The sequence below is a fragment of the Typopeltis vanoorti genome, chromosome 6 (genome assembly GCF_054136105.1).
Source record: "Typopeltis vanoorti isolate ZY-2024b chromosome 6, IOZ_Tvanoo_1.0, whole genome shotgun sequence".
Classification (NCBI taxonomy): Eukaryota; Metazoa; Arthropoda; class Arachnida; order Uropygi; family Thelyphonidae; genus Typopeltis; species Typopeltis vanoorti.
In genome coordinates, this window is record NC_143554.1 from 5360532 (window position 1) to 5378085 (window position 17554).

General features: G+C 34.0%; 1 protein-coding gene across 3 annotated transcripts in view; it reads right to left on the minus strand.

The window, feature by feature from the left end:
- LOC150105258 (uncharacterized) overlaps window positions 1-17554 on the minus strand; it is a 560407-nt gene that overhangs the window by 471101 nt on the left and 71752 nt on the right. For all 3 annotated transcript variants that reach the window (XM_090394016.1, XM_090394015.1, XM_090394017.1), the window contains exon 5: window positions 14207-14254. In XM_090394016.1, the coding sequence (XP_090250142.1) occupies window positions 14207-14254 (48 nt within the window). The remainder of the gene's footprint in view (window positions 1-14206; window positions 14255-17554) is intronic.

The window sequence follows — 17554 nt, forward strand, 5'->3', positions numbered from 1 at the left end:
CCACCATGAGGTTCTTATTTTTCTATCCTTGTAGACAACTTCCCCACATGCACTCTCTAGCTGAATCAATCAATGTCTTCTTCAGAGTTTCTCCTCCGAGACTCCACGGTTTGGTTCTTGTTTTCAATTCCTTTCATTTTTTCTTCAATAATATTTGTATACTCGAGTCTACAATTAACTTGTAAAAGCTGCTCAACTTTAATTCTTTTCAAATTTTCTTACATACTGCTCTTTTCAATGTGATATCCCTTTTTATCCTGCTTAGTAATAAGTAATGGTCACTTCCCATTTCAAATCCTATGTACACTTGTATCCTGAATGAGCATTAAGATATCACTATCAACAACGACATAGTCAATGAGACTTTTCTTATTTCTTGTATTCTCTCCATGTGAACTTGTGCACTTCTCTAAGTTGAAACATGGTGTTGGCAATGACTACTCCATGTCCTGAGCAGAAGTCCAGTAAATACTTACAATTATCATTAGCTTTGCACTTTTCTCCAAACTTTCTCAAAATATTCCTATATGCCTGGTGGGATTAATTTCCTACTCTGCTGTTCAGATCTCCAACAAGGATCACTTTTCCATTTTCTTTATGTCAGCTGCCTGTTCTAATGATTAAAAAAATTCCTCTACTTCTTCATTGAAAGAACCTTCTGTGGGACCACAGAAGGTTCTTTCAATGAAGAAGTAGAGGAATTTTCAATGACCACAGACACAAATAAGTTTCATTTGATGAATTTTTCAATGACCACAGACACAAATAAGTTTCACTGTTCATGTCCCCATTTTGAAGTTTATTGACATAACTCCACCTGAAACTGCTTTCCAATCAAGAAGTTTATCTTCATGTTTAGTGTTGAATGCTATTGCTACTTCTTCCTTTCCTTGATCATTATTGCCTAAAAATAACATCCTATACTTATTTAGTAAGATCTCTCACTTGTTTGTTTTGTTCTTCTTTGTCTCAATAATGCCAATTATATTCACATCATACTTTTCCAATTCTTATGCAAGCTCGATTTCCTCTTCATTAATACTTCTTATATTGATGGTTCCTATCTTCAGTTCTTCTGATGCTTGGTTTATTCTTCTTCTTGTAGATGTTCAGCTGGAGCTTGTTCCAGAAGCTGACTTTTCACTGTTTGCCCTGTCTCCCTGACAAGAAAAGCAGGAGGAAGGGGGGGCCTTGTTTATCAAGGTGACACTCCAGCCAGCATGAAATCTCATCATGTTGTACCATCATATGCATTGGTGATTTAAAATAGAGTGTACAATTTAGTCAGCTAAGTCACAAATTACCAGCCCATCCTCGTTCATTCAGTACCCAGTAGATACCTACTAACAGAATGCACCACGTGATTAGGTCAGAAGATCCAGTCCGTTCTCTGCATTCCTGAAAGGTGATGTGGAAGTCTTATTCAGTTATTTGGTTTTGATCCTTAAATGACTCTTGTGAATATATGTGTGTCTAATAAATGATATCAGTTTAATGTTAGTAAGCATAAAGTTATGCACTTCGGCTTCAGATTTTCAATGCCATATTACGTTAGCAGGGTTATACTATAAGAAACTGATGAAGCTAGGAATTTGAAGTTTAAAGGTGACATGGCAAAAATTGCAAATACAACTGAAATGATAATTGCAATGTTTTGTATTATTTTTAATAGGATTTTACTAAAATGTGTAATTAGGGCTATTGTTCTGTGTTGGTTACATTGGAAAGCATTTGCTTTCTTGGGGATTGGTATTATCAGGGATTTTGTGAAATCTTCTGGGAGATTTCCATTTTCAAATATTTTAGCTGTTAGTTCAAATATATCATTTTTTGTTTCCTCATCCAGATTTTGAAGGGCTTCACTTGGGAAGTTATCGATTCTTGGACTTTTCTTCTGGCTTATGTCTTTAAGTACTTTTTCAAACTCTTCTTTTATTATTGATGGTCCACTATTGTCTTCAGCTTCTGCATCATTTTTCTTCCTGTTCTTCTCCTTGATACAGGTGTTCAAGATATTTTTTCCCATTCTTGTAATACTTCAGAATAAATAATTAGTTCACTATTCTCATCTATTAAGGCATTATTGTGTGGCCTTTTTCAGTTTGTTACTGATTTTTGTATTTTGTCTATAAGTTATTTCTAGATTTCCTTCATTAAACATTTCTTTGGTCTTCTTACATTCTTCATGGAGGTTTTCTTTTGCTTGCTTACATTTTCTTATCAGATTTTTTAATTTCTTGTATTTTTCTTTGTGTTCTACTTTTTCTGTATTCTTGTATAGCCTCCTTTCCTCCATAAAATCTAATATTTCTTCAGTTATCCATGGTTTTCTTATATTTTGCTTTTCTATTCCTAGTATTTTGTTACTAGCTTTTAGGATATTGTCTTTTATTTGATTCTGCTTATCATTACTGACTGTATTTTTCTTTGCATTTTCTTGTGTTTTGGTGGTTTCCTGAAATTGTCTTTTGATGTGAAAATTTTTTAGTTTCAATATGTTTTTTTTTTTATTTCAATTGTGTTTTCATTAATACAAAGTTGTGGTCACTATTAATATCTGCTCCTGGGAAGGCTTGACTAAATTTGACTTAGTTTTTAAATCTTGCTTTAACAATTATATAATCAATTTGGTATCTATATGTGTCTCCAGGTGCTTTCCACGTGTATCTTCTTTTTTGTGTTTTGGAATATTGTGATTGTGATTATTAATTGCTTCTTTTTATTTTTACGTCTATTTTGCCTGCTTTCATTTAGGAGTGCCCTTTTTTAATGTCACTGGCTTTTTAATCAGGAATTCTTAGGGCATTATAGATGTATTTTAGAGACAAATATATGCAGAGTAATAGAGGAAGAAAATTCACATATACCTTTTTTCTGGATGTTGTTGGCTGTCTTCTTTCTGCAATGTGCATACTTCTGCTGTTAGAGTATTAAAAGGGAAGGGGGATTTGGAAAAAGTGAAGGGGGGTGAGGCAATGTGGGAGAATTAATTTGAAAAAATTTTTTTCAAATTAATTCTCCCACATTGCGTCAACCCCCCCACTTTTTTTTTTTTTTCAAATCAATTCCTCTCTCTCTCTCTCTCTTCCTGAGAATATTATCCTCAATCATCACTCCAGAAATCACCTCGATCTTGCCATCATGTTTCACATATTCCCAGTATGTCTATATTAAGCCTCTTCATTTCCTTTTCATCATTTCATCACCAATCAACGGTGTGGCAAGTTCTACAAGATGAACGATTACACCCCTACCATGCACAGAGGGTGCACGCCTTAACACCTGCAGATTACCGGCCTCGCGTGGATTTTGCACAGTGGTTCCTGCAGCAGACTGCAGTGCAGCCAGACTTTGATGCACATGTCTTATTCACTGACGAATGCACCTTTACACGTGAAGGCATTTTTAATACCCACAATTATCATGTGTGGGAGAGCAGAAATTCGCATGCCACACGTCCACATTCATACCAGTGGCGTTTCTCCATAAATGTTTGGGCTGGAATCCTATATGACCATGTGATTGGCCCATACCTTCTGCCAGCACGACTGAATGGGAGAACGTACCTCGTATTTTTACAAGAGGTCTAGCCAGAATTACTGAACCCTGTTCCAGCAAACATTCAAACACATTGGAGAGCACCCCATTTCAGCTTGGAAGTGTGGAAAGCCTTGGATGCAACATTTCCAGGATGATGGATTGGTCGGGATGGTCCCCATCGCTTGGCCACCACGATCGACCGATCTTTCATGTCTGGACTTTTTCCCATGGGGCCATATGAAAAGTCTGATCTATGATAGCCCCATCGATTCCAATGAGGACCTTATTTCCAGGAAATTTTCTATTGCCGCTACCACTGTAGCGAGAAATGCCTGGTATTTTCGCCAATGTACGGCAATCACTACATCGAAGGTGTGAAGCCTGCATTAATGTTGGCGGTCGCTCTTTTGAGCAGTTTCTGTAATTCTTCAATAAAATTCTTTAATTTATATTCTGTAATTTCTGCAATTGTTTCAAATCTCCTCTGTCATTCTTGTGTTTCTTCATTTCCCAACGCAGTAGTTGCTAACCCCTAGCTCGCACCGCTTGAGCTCAGATGATTGTATGAAGAAAAGTGCTCGTCTAGATGTGTTCTATCACCCCTTAAAGTTTGGCCCAAGAGTTCTGAATCATACACACACATTTTTAATAAAAAATATGTGTGTGTGTGTGTGTGTGTGTATATATATAATAATAGTGAAATGCCAAATATACAGGCCTCGGAACATGTAAAGTTAAGGAAAAACATATTTATATTATATATATCACCATCAACAGACATATATCCTCTGGGAGGGGTGGGAGAATAAAAGATACTATGAGAGTACTACAGGAAAAAGTTACATCATTACTAACTTCTTATTGACAATTGTCCTCAAATTAACTTGCTATCTGTCAGCATTCCAATATTATTAAATCTTATATTTCTGTCTTTTAAGGCACTACTTACTGTATCAATCCACCTAGATCTGGGTTTTACTTCAGGTTTTTTTTCCTGCTATCCTGGCAACGAACACTTATTTTGCTAACCTTTCCTCACTGTTAGTAGGAAAAACTGTTAACCTTGACACTGTTAGTATGCTACCGAATAGTAACAGTGTCAAGTTTTTTCCTAATATCCTCATTTTTAATATGATAGTGCCATTGATACAAACTGTTCAGTCCCTTTCTCAGAACTCTCATATGTGGTCTCCAGTCTATCATCAAGAGTTTCATTTCTGACTCAGCTCTCAGATCCATAATATAAAATTGGTTTGAACAATGTATTGTATATAGCTAGTTTAGTGTTTTGACCAATTTCTCTCTTCTTCCATATAAATTTATTAAGCTGATTTCCTATCATACCAGCTTTGCCAATTCTGCTATCTATTTTCAAATTTAATTTGTTATTTTCATGGAAAATTGTGCCTAAATAACTGAAATGTTTTACTTTACCTATAGGTTCTCCATTCAGGATGCAGTTAATGTTTTCAATGCTTCTGCTTATTTTCAGCCTGTAAATTCTCTGTAATTCTCACATTCAGTTTTATTTCCCTTTTTATAGATTTTTACTATAAGTGCTCTACTCCAATCATTTGGGATTTGACCCTCTGACCAGGCCTTCTGAATTATGCAACAAAGGCAATGTAAAACTTCTATACTTCCATATTTCAGTATTTCTGGTCATATATCATCTACTCCAGCTGCCTTTCCACATTTCAGGTTTTGATATCTTTTCAAATACTGACATATATTCCTGTTGAGTGTTTTCTACCACCACCAGTGGTGTCACGTGCTCATTTCGGCTGGGTGTGCTGTCATGTGGTTATGCAACCCGTGCTACAAATTTCACGTCGATTTGACCGTATGGGCGTGCGTCCCAGAAAATTTTCCGGGGGGAAATTTTCTGGGACACACGTGACAAATAATTACATCAATAAACGTCTTATAGCTTTTTTTTCTTTTTTTGATGTACTGTATTTGCCGGCATAAAAGACGCACTTTTTTTCTTTGAAAATAGGCCTAAAAACAGGGTGCATCTTATACATCGATACTCAGTTATTTATTAATTTCATTACTGGAAATTTTCTACAAAATTACTGTCACTATTGATTTTTAAAAGGAAGACGTTACCCAAAGAAAAACTGTTTAAAGGAGTGTTTGTACATGTTAACACAAAAGGCAGGATGGATGGAGGTGGAATGAAGTTATGGATAGATAAAATTTGGTCTAGGAACCCTGACGGACTGTTGAAGAAGCCTGCCCTGCTACTAGGGATCAGTTTCATTCTCACAGAACAGATGATGTTAAAAATAAGCTCAAGGAATTGAAAACTCAGCTGCAATTCCAGTAGGTATAACTAGTCAGCTTCAACCTTTAGATGTCTGTATTAATAAACCATTTAAGGGATTTATGAAGGAGAAGTGGAACGGCTGGATGCAGTCTTCAGATTTTGAGGTTACACCATCAGGAAGAAGAAAGAGGCCTAGCATTTCGCAAGTTTGTAAGTGGGTCAAAACTTCACTCGATGCTGTAAAAACTGAGACAGTGGTTAAATCATTTAACAAGTGTAGCATTAGTAATGCACTGGATGGGTCAGAGGACAATTTGTTGCATGAGGACTCATTCTGATTTTGAAGAGGTTTTAAGTGTCTCTTCATTTAGCTCTGGAGATGAATTTCTGGGTTTTGATGAAGAAGATTAAAAGGTGGGTACTCTTTCCTAGTTAGGTTAGGTATTTGTTGAAAGTAGATCTACTTATTACTTTATATTTGAAATACAGTAAATTCATTATAATATTCAGTGATAGTTTTTTTTCCTAAAAATATGTACAAAAAAAGGGGGATGCGTCTTATATGCCAGCAAATACGGTAATTATTTGTCGATGTAAACTGTAAAGACATTATTTTCATTTTGCATCGATTTTAATAATCTTTAATTCTTGGGAAAAAAAGGTATTCAGAATAAATAGTTTTTAGCACAATTTCATATATATAAAAAAAAATTGACCGGCATATTTTATTAAAAATCAACTAATTAATTAATCCTAAATTAAATTATTTCAGTTTAAAAGTAAAAACATAAAACTAACAAGTAAAATAATATTAAATTACATACACTTACCTTTTAAAAATGTATTTTTTCTGTTTAAATTTGTTATTTTCATGAAAAATTGTTTAAAATTGTTTCACTATAAATTTACAATTCACATTCAGTAACTCACTAGACACAGAGAGCAAACTAACCGGTCACTGTTCACAAATCCAAAAAAGAAAGATGAACCAAAAACAGGAACACTTGTTTTATTGCTGCAATAAAACACGTGCTCTATGGCTACCCCCGGTGTGGGTCAAAACAGGCCAACCCATAATAAAATTTTAAGACAGATAAAGCGTTTCCAGTGTCGAGGGTGTAAGATTACCTATAATTTGTGGAATTTATTTTAATCAATCCTTGGGGGAAGTCCTTGTTTTCCCTCCCCCTGCGGACACCGATGACCGTGTGATTGCATTTTATCGATGAATGAAAGTTTTGAGAGTGCATAGCACATCGCTCATCTTAATTGGTCCAATGCGATTAATTGCAGAAGTTTGAATACTTCTGCATAGAGTGGGGGAACAATCTGTTTTAGGATTTATTAGAAAACAACAATGAAGGAGAATGCTATATTTGATTGGTATATCTGAAATACTCAAAGATGAAAATATGTGAACCATCATTTATAAGACATGTGAGAATAGAAAAGAATAAGTGTGAATAGAAAAGAATAAGTGCGAGTAGAAACACTTTCATTAATGATAAACGAATAATTAATAATTATCATTTGTGATATGTGTGTCCTATAAGTTGCTTGGTAGAGCGAATAGTATGATCCTAGAAATTCTAAACATAAGTGAATTTTATTTAAAAAAAAAACTTACGAAGAGAGAGAGAGAGAATATTGCAGGATAGGGGGATAATGCAGGAATAAATATGGTTTGATGGAACAGCAAATCATCTCATAAAATTTGTTGCACATGTTATGTTAATTTCTCTGGTTGGTGAGACTCAGTCAACATATCAGACTCAGTATACATAACATCCGATCATTATTGGAATTATCCACACTTTCAAGAATCCTAAATTCGTTAGTTTTTTTTATTATTATCAGCGGTTCTTCTGTCTTATCAATCTCACATATGCTGGTATTTTGTTGTAGATCAATAATGTCTTATAATACACAGAATATTCATTTTTATTCAAAATCTCTTATTTCAGTTTACCGTTTTGACAAAAGAAATAAAGCAATAATATTGTTGTATATTCGAAGCTACTAATTCTGTACTCTTTCTTTGCATCTGAAATCAGCTGTTCAGCAGTCTGCTGAAATTATTCTAAGATTTAGAAATACTATGCTATATTTTCAATATGTGAAACTATTTATGCATACTACACAAAAGAAAGTTCAGTTGTGCAATTTTTGTTCCTTTTTTTTTAAAAAAAAAAAATTCAAAATATTACTACAGTACTTCTACTGCTTCTGGTTGCTATTTCTGAAATATGTCTTAGAAATGCTCAATGATAATCCTGTTAGCTGGAAGAAAAGCTAAAGCTTAGATTACTTAAACTGCCTCAAGCAAGAATGTCTTGTTTCATTTTCAGACATCCTAACACAGAAAACTGACATTTCTTTTACAGGCTGATGATTTCTTTATTGCCAAAAATGATTTCTTTATTTATAGTGATCAGTTTCACTTTTATTATCGAAAAATTCTAAATTATTTGATAAAATAATCTTGAAAAAAGAATTTGAAATGTTTAAGAGAAAAGGCACATATGTGTTACATAATCATTTATTTTGGAGGTTGGGGGGGATCATAGACCTATTTAATTTGCAGGCGATTGTTTCAAATGTAAATCACTTCAGGAACATGCTCGCGCAGTTTAGTGTAAAATAGTAGCAAAAATTTAACTATACTTCAATAAGGTCATATCTATACTAGAAGAAAATGTCGTTATATCTGCTGATGTTAGAACTCTTACATAAATATTTTTTCTGCCATGAATTCTGGCATGAAGTGCAGTAATTGCCAGCCTGATTGGCCAAGTGGTTAGCATATCCACTCTCCAGCCAAAAGGCTGCAGGTTTGAATCCCGCCGTGAGCATGAATGTTCATGATTGTCTGTGGAAATACTAGTATTGGTGGTCGGCGGTAGATGGCATTGGTGTAGTTCCGGTTAGTTGAAGTTGGTGGTTGAGTTGTAGGAACGGAGAGTTGTGGAGTGGGTGCCCTCCCTCAATGAGTCTTTGGACTCCCTGGAGGTGTCATACTAATAATAATAAAACTAATACTAATTTCTTCTTTCTACTACAAGAAAAAAACAGATAATAACAGAAGAAAAATATGTAGTATTTTCTTTTTCATTGGGTGAATTTACAATGTTCTTTCTTTGTGTTTTCAAATGAAAGTGAAAATGATTATTTTCTTACCATTTTTGCTAATAGAAAATCTGCTATAATTATACGAGTGACATTTTACCGTTTTTCTTCCGTAGGAGAAAAGAAATAAGGCAATAATATTGTTCAATCTGTCGAACTTTATTGTAGAGGAAATTTTTATTATCAAACTTTGCTGTTTTGTAATTAAAAAAAATATATTATTCATGCTACTTTGAAAATTTCTAATCTGTGGCACACACTGCTATGAAAATTTAATAGACAAAGTTGCGGCAAACTGTATCTATCTATCTATATATATGTGTGCGTGTGTGTGTGTGTGTGTGTGTGTGTGTGTGTGTGTGAAAAAATTAGTTTGAATGACTATAATACTGAGAATAAAAAGAATGAAGTTTAATGCTGAGATACTACTAGTTTCATTGAACAAAATTCAACTTCTTCAGGTATAAAAGACAAAGAATTATGTAAAATAACAGAGACATAATAAAATTACATCAACAGAACTAATATAAAAGACCAAAGTACAGTTTAAAACAGGAATGCATGCTGGAATTCCAATTAAAGTTGACTACATGCAAGAGTTGTCACGAGAGCACCAGTATTGGACAGTGGCAACGTGTGCATCAGAAAGATTGTAGCTAAGGCTGTTGTTTATATGGGATGAATCAAGGGATATTTCTTTAGATTCGACTATCTTCCTTTCGAGCTCATCACAACACCTATGAATATTAGAAGTTTGCGGCCAGTCTACGAGGTGTTGAAGGCCTTCATCCGAGTTAATAGAGAAGAGAATGTGGCTTGAGAGAGCGCTGGCCCTGGTCCTATTGTAAGATATGTCTCTTCTCTGTTCCTCAATATGTAAAGGATGGATTTAGCCATCTGACCATAATATGGTTTGCCACATTAACAAGATCTTGTAGACTCGTGGATATTGGAGAGGGAGACGTTTTATTTTAGGTCTACTTAGTATTGATGGAAGTTTTGGAAACTTAGTGAAACAAGTTCTAATGTTGAATTTCCTAAGAATTTTCACCAGTTTTGGGGAGAGAGCTGATATATGGTAAAGAAATGAATGCTCGTGGGGAAGAAGAATCTTCTATGGTAGGAGAATGACAGTGAGAGATAAATTTATCAATTTTCTTAAGAGAGAAACCATTGTTGACAAAAGTCCTTTTTAGTAAATTAAGCTCATTTTCAATCTCTGTTTCATCTGTTAGTAAAGATCTGGCACGATGTGCTAGGGTTGAAATAATTCTTAATTTCTGCAGAGGGTAGTGATGGGAAGAAGCATGAAGGTATCTGTCTGTGTGTGTTGATTTTCTAAAAATAGAGATTTTGATGTTATCAGTGCATCTTGTGAGTTTTAAGTCCAAAAAGGAAAGACAGTTGTTGGATTCCAGTTTGTAGGTGAAATTAATATTCTCATGAAACTTGAGATGGTCTAGAAAAATATTGAGGTTATTTAAACCGTGTTCCCAAATGAGGAATACATCATCTATATAATGGTACCAGTTTTTGGGTTTCAGTGTAGAGGAATTAATTGCCGTTTCTTCGAAGTCTCGAAGGAATATATCAGCAAGAATCTGAGAGAGCGGACTGCCCATAGCCAATCATGAATTTTGTTTGTAAATCTTATTTTCGAATTTGAAGTACCCTGAATTTACACAGTGAGAGAGTAAAGAAAATAATTTCTTGGATAGTTTGTTCTTGAGAAGATGGAGGACCTCTTGAGGTCCTCCATTCATTCGTGAAGAGAGGAAACTATATCAAAACTTGCCATTAAATCTGATTTGTTGAGTTTGACATATTTGATTTTGGAAACAAAATCAGCTGAATGTTTTATATGAGAGAAGGAATCACCAGATAGGTTTTTCAAGAAAGAAGCAAGAAGCAATACTTTTGCTTATATTCTTTCATACAAAATATGTATATGTATACATATTTTGTATGTGTATATGTATTTTGTATTTTCATATTTTGTATGAAAGAATACGTGCAAAAGTATCACTTACTTTAAAATTGGAGCAAAATATATAAACTAGCAGAAAATATATACATATCAATTTAACCACCCAACCGGCCAAGACGTATATATACATCCAAGTTACCATGGATGTGAAGTGCATATTAAAATTGTAATACCACTGATATTACATTGAAATATATGATGGATACAAAGTGTAGAGGAGTGGTATATTTTATCTATATTGACGGCGACATGGTTAAATAATAACCGTTTATTTCATTTTATAAAGACCAATTATACAGGGAAACCAACTAGATGAAAGTGCAAAGAACAGTAGATTATGATATTTTGAAAACACTTAGTGATATGATTAAAGAATTGCATATTATTCTCTATAAAGCAAAGTTGTCTTTATATGATTTTGAACAAAGATAACATAATCTAGAATGTCAGCAGCCGAGTTTTTTTTTAAATAATATTTCATATAATTATCGTGAATTAATTTCTTCAAAAACAAAGAAAATGTTCTGTCGAGTAAGCGAATAGACAAAATTAGCAAAAAAGCATTAAACATTGGTTCTCCAAGGTAATGCAATATTTAAGTGAAGAAAGTATGCAAAGATTTATATTTCATCCTGGAATTTAAAACTGTACAATTAAAAGAGAAAATAAAAATAATTTCTATATTTTTAGTCTCTCTAATATAACTAAGAATCCAGTTGCCCAGCATAAAACAAGGAACTGTGTTCCTCGTTATAGAGAACCGAGACTCAGCTTCACGAGATAATCTGTTTAAGTGTTCTCTACAGCGTGAAGGATTATCACACCCTCTAAAGGAGAACAACCAAATTGCACTTCTTATCCATGTTCTTTCAACAGGTGTACTTAATCGTATCCAGATTTAGCTGGACGTATATATATATACGTCCTGACCGGTTGGAGGGTTAACGTGAATGTGACACAATGTTTATGCGGTGAACAGTGCCTTCTTCATGAAGCACTAATGCTTTATTACCTTCCTGAGGAGGACAATGAAACACTAGTACAGTATATTGTGTTCAATTTTAGGAATCAAGCGAAGTCTGCAAACAACCGGGGGAATCTTTAACGGAATAAAAGCAAAAATATACTGTGGGTGATACTGATATTTCGTGGATGAGCACCGCACACCTAGCACACCCAGAATATTCACCCCTCACCACCACGCTGTTACTGTTTATTTCATCTAGCAATTGTTGAAAGTAAGTACTCCTGTTATCTCTAATATCTTTATCTTCTGTTTCTTGTCACCTTCATCATTCAGAATTAAACAGGATTAGTAATATATAACAAACTATCTCCAATGAGCATGTACTTCAAAATACTTCATATAGAAATTGGCGAGGGGGGGGGGGCAAAGCCTGTACCATCTATCTATTTACATGGTGTCCTTCCAAATGAAATAACCAGCATGGATAGCATTAATTGAAGAGATCAATGTTGTCAGAAATTGGGGCATCTTTTTTTAGTTAAGTGTCAGAAAGGGGGTTATTAGTAAATAAAGTGACACCAAAAGCTCACCATGATAACAGCATTATTTAAAACTAAATTTTTGATTAAAAATCTGAAATGAGTGGAATTTTTATATAAGATAAAGTATGGTCAGCAAACAGGGCTAAAGTTTTAGCTAATTATTTGACTAGTTTAAAGGAGGATCAGGAAATAGCATCTACTATGGGATGGAGAGGGTTATTGGGTTTATAAATTTTAGGCAAACAGTATATCTGTGTGTGTGTGGTGGGGGAGATTAAAAAGTTTGAGTTTAACTTTTGATATTAAAGACCACAGTAGCATCACCCTTATCAGCTCTGGTAATTATTGTATTTTTGTCTCTATGTAATTTATGGAGTGCATGAAGCTGGCTGTGGGACAGATTTCTTTTAGACAGCAATGCTTGTGAAAGGATGTCAGCTATATGAAGCCTGATATTGCTGATAATATTTGGAGGTAAGTTGCAGATGCCACACTCTATATACAACATAAGTCTAAAGTAGGAACCTGACGAGGCATTACTGCAAAGTTGTGGGCAAGGTTAAAGATGCTAATGGCCTATTTTTTTCGAGTCTTTTTTTTTTTTTAATGAAAGGTTCATAACTTGAAGAAACTGACTCTACAGTTGAGAGAGAGGGGAAAAAAAAGAAAAAAAAACTGGCTATCCAATTACACAAAGCCAAAGATAGACTAAAAGATGGCAATTTTCTCAATTTTTCTCCTGGACTGCCTGGGCTCATTTGTTGTAAAACCAAGGTTTGCAACATGGGAATTTTGAATAGAGCAGGAAATGAAGACCTTCATTCCTGTGAAGATGATTTCAGCGATTTACGCAGAGAGCAAATGTTTAGGTCTACAAAACAGTAGCCATAATCTGACCAAACAACAACAACAAAAAAGAAGCAGAAGTCCTTTGAAGTCCCAGAGATCATCTAACAACACTGCACTGTGCAAAAGAAGCATCAGTGAAGCATTCTATTAAAGAGAAAACTTATACAAGATTATGTTTTGAGTTACTGAGATGAAGGGTCACCTCTACAGCATATTTGAAAGGAGGAGAACTAGTTAAGAAAAGATTAGTGTTGGGAGAATGAAGCAGATTATCTAGTATTCTGGTTGGTTGATGGACAATTTGCAGCAGATCATTTAGATCAATTGTGGGTAGTGAAGCTGCAGCTTCAATGAGGAAAACAGGAGGATTATAGTAAAAACAGGCAAGTCCATAGACAACATGTATCTGATTATGTTGTACCATAGTAATGTATACATAGTTTAAGCAAGTTCCAAATACAATATGTTTTGGCTAAATTCTGAAATGCCAGACTATTCATTCAAATGGCAACAACTGAGCAATCCACAGGAAAGCAAGAACTGGACACAGTCAAATTTCAGCAATATTCTCCACATGTACTTTTCACAACATGTAGGTCTCTTCTCAGCAATTACCTGGCTTTGGTCCTTAAAACTGTTACAATAAAGATTATTAGTGCGCATTCCATGGAGTCTTCCGGACTTATGATGGGGTCACTATACTTCCCAGTTCATTCAACTTCATTTCTCTTATTAAATGTAATTTCATCTGTTTTATTTAATGTATTCTCTGGAGGCTGACTTACCTTCTGTTGAAATAAATTACCTGCTCAATTTTAAAAATATTTTATAACCAAAAAATTTTAATCACTAAAAAGGATTGCTTTTTCCAATCAGTTCTATAGAAATTCTGATTTCATAATGAAAAAGTATAGTATACATACCATTATCTTTTCCTTTTCTTCATGTAGTTCTTTGTAAGCTTTCACAACCTAAATAATAAACAAGTATGAAAATTATGTTACAGTTCTGTATCTGCTCGGATATACTTTTCAATTACTGATGTTCCCAGAAACAAAACATAACATTAATATTAGTATAAAACTAACTTTATAATAGCACCTCCATAGCACAATTGGAAGAACGGCAGCATGTTATACCCTTCAATTGGAAAAGGCCTAAGTTCAATTCTCATCGTAACAAGAAGAATCTTTATATGAGGTTTTTCAATTGAAGGTGAGTTAGACGATCTCATATGGAGGTCGGCTAACTACGATGGAAAAATCTAAGTTTCATGTGGAAACTTAGGTTTTTCATCTGCAAACAAACAAATCGGCCTTGAGTACACACGCAATTTACAGACAAAAAATACTAGTGGTGGTGGGCAGTAGATGGTGGTAGTAGCAATTTGCTGTATTTAGTGGTTAAAGTAGTGGAGACGGAGAGTTGTAGAGTAGGTGCCCTCCCTCGATGAGTCTTTGGATTCCTTGGGGACATCACATAATAATAATAATATTAAAATCCATTTATCAAATTTTTTTTAATTCATTCAATTAATACACAGAAAAAAAAAATCACTTATTTTGAAGAAATAACCAGCTTCATAACTCAAACACAACTGATAATACAAATGTCTCTAGTTAATACAGGCTGAATTTCTCATTCTTATAACATTCTGGTTATTATGATGTAATTAATGACTTTCTTAAATATTAAACTCAAATATTAAATTTCGTTATTACAACAACATGATGGCACCAGTTACATACTGTATGCCTCATACAGAATCATCAGCTATAAAGAAGAAAGTAAACATTCAAAGTAAATGGATATAATTACATTCTATATCTACAGCGGTATGCTAGAAACTAAATCAATAATATACTATTAGGGAAAAAAACATTAAAGTAGAAATGGAATGCATGATTTAAAAATATTACATACAGTTTCATATATGCAGTTAATTACATACATACATACATACAGCTAATCTGTATGTAATATTTTTAAATCAGGCCAGTACTAACATGTGCAACAGAAACATGTGCAGCAACTACAAAAATTAGACAAATCAATGAAACCACTGAGTTGAAAACATTAAAAAAAATTGACGATACAATATTAAATAAAATCAGGAACTCGCAAATCATGGAAAATGTAGCCAATAAATGATTGGAACCAAAAACAGAAGGAAGAACAAAAAATCATACAGAAAGAATGTAGGATAATAGATGAGTAAAGAACTGGATATCAAAGGGAAAGAGTAGTAGAGGAAGAAGAAGACAGTGGGATGGTCTTGAAAATGGTCATTGTAGTAAATGCACTACAAACATTCATGCTTAATAGTGAAGATCAGCTGTGTAAGTATTGTTCTTCCTTTATAATGATGATGCTATATGGTATGTTAATACTGTTAATGATATACACAGTGAATTATCTGCACCTTATTAAACTAGATCCCATTCCTATTCAGGATACTTTTTTTTTTTTGTAAGTTTCCTAGAAACTGCTCTAGAGACAAATATGGAACTTTTTCAAGCCCAGTTCAAGAATTCAGTAAGTAGAGTGATAGTTGTCTACCAGATAATAAAGTTCATTGCCCACCTGAAGGCATTCACAAACAGTCATGTCCATGGCAGGATTCAAACCTGCAGTCTGTTTTGTTTGGAGAGAAATAATAAAAAAGTACACTCACCACTCTGCCAACCAAGCTAGTTACACGCAACTCAATTCCAACATGAACAATCAAGGTACCATTTGCTCATTGCAACAATGTGAATTACACTTAAATAACATTATGGATGATGATAATAATTAAACACTGTTTGACCAATTTCCTTAGCATCCATTATTATTAAAAAGCAAAATAAGAACTTTATGTAATAATGAAGCATATAATTCCACATTTCATATAATTCTGTATAATTTAGATACTAAATAGGTGTCCAACATAAGCCAAAACTGAAATGACTTGCCATATTTAAATAAAAAATAAAAAAATAAAAATAGTGGATGGTATATGATTCACTGTGCAGCTAATTGCTACCATTTTTATTGGGTACCATAAGGTCTCCAGCATCTCCCCCCCCCTCCAGTTCCAAACAAATTAGGGATCCATTATTAGGCAAACATTTATAAAGAATGGCTACAAAAACAAAAGTTTGCAAGATGCTTCACAAAAATGCTATAGCTATATCACACATTACGGGAATATCAGAAAACTAGAACACTACATAAATACAACATAAATACCTCCTATGAAATTAAAATAATACTAAACATCCAAAGAACCCTTTCCTTCCCTACCTAGTAGGGGCTTATTTACAAAATCCAGTGCACCTGCAACTTACCCTACATATGGGAAACAGGGTACACAATTCAAATAAGAAAACGCTATGGCAAAACAGGTCTGTCAGACCATGCACTCCAAATCTGTCACACAATTAACTGAAAAGGCACCAAGTCACCACACCAAAACCTGGTTCAAAAGAAAATTCAAAGAAACTTGTGAGATGCGATTCATTATCCTAATCTCAACAAGAATGATGGATTAATAATTCCAAGAGTTCTGGAAGACACACCTGCAACCTATATGACATGCAGAACATGACGGTAGAATCCTAACAGGAGAAAACATTCGAATAATGGGACTGTACAGATGCAACCGATGTAGCTCCACTGTAAATTTTATATATACATACACACAGTGCCGTGCCATAGGTTGGAGGCACCCTTGGGCAAAAATTTTTTCAGCGCCCCCCATAAAATTACTTTTATTTTAATATAAAAAGAAATACTACATAACAAAGATAATTTGGAGACATGCTTTTATCTACATAACAATTAGGATAAATGTAGATTTAGTTTATACATTTATCCATCTTGCTTTAGCCGCCACAAAATTTTTAATGTCTTTAATGTCTAATGAATCCATAATATTATTTTCAATTGATATAATTGATAAATCCGTTCAACGCTCTCCAGACATTGTTGACCGCAAATAATTTTTTTATTAGTTTCTGTTTTGAAAAACTTCTTTCCCCTGATGCTATGGATATTGGTAATGTTAAATAAATATGCCATCACAATCACAGTATTCGGAAACATGTCGGTTAATTTATTTTCGTATATATAATTTAAAACATCCTGAGGAGCTGACTCTTCTTTAATAAAACATTGCAAAGTTTTTAATTCCTCAAATAAAGTCATACCATCAATATTGTGATTGTTGGAATCTTGATTGTCGCTCAGTTTTAAGTGCAAATATTTACAATGTTTCATTAAATCTTCAT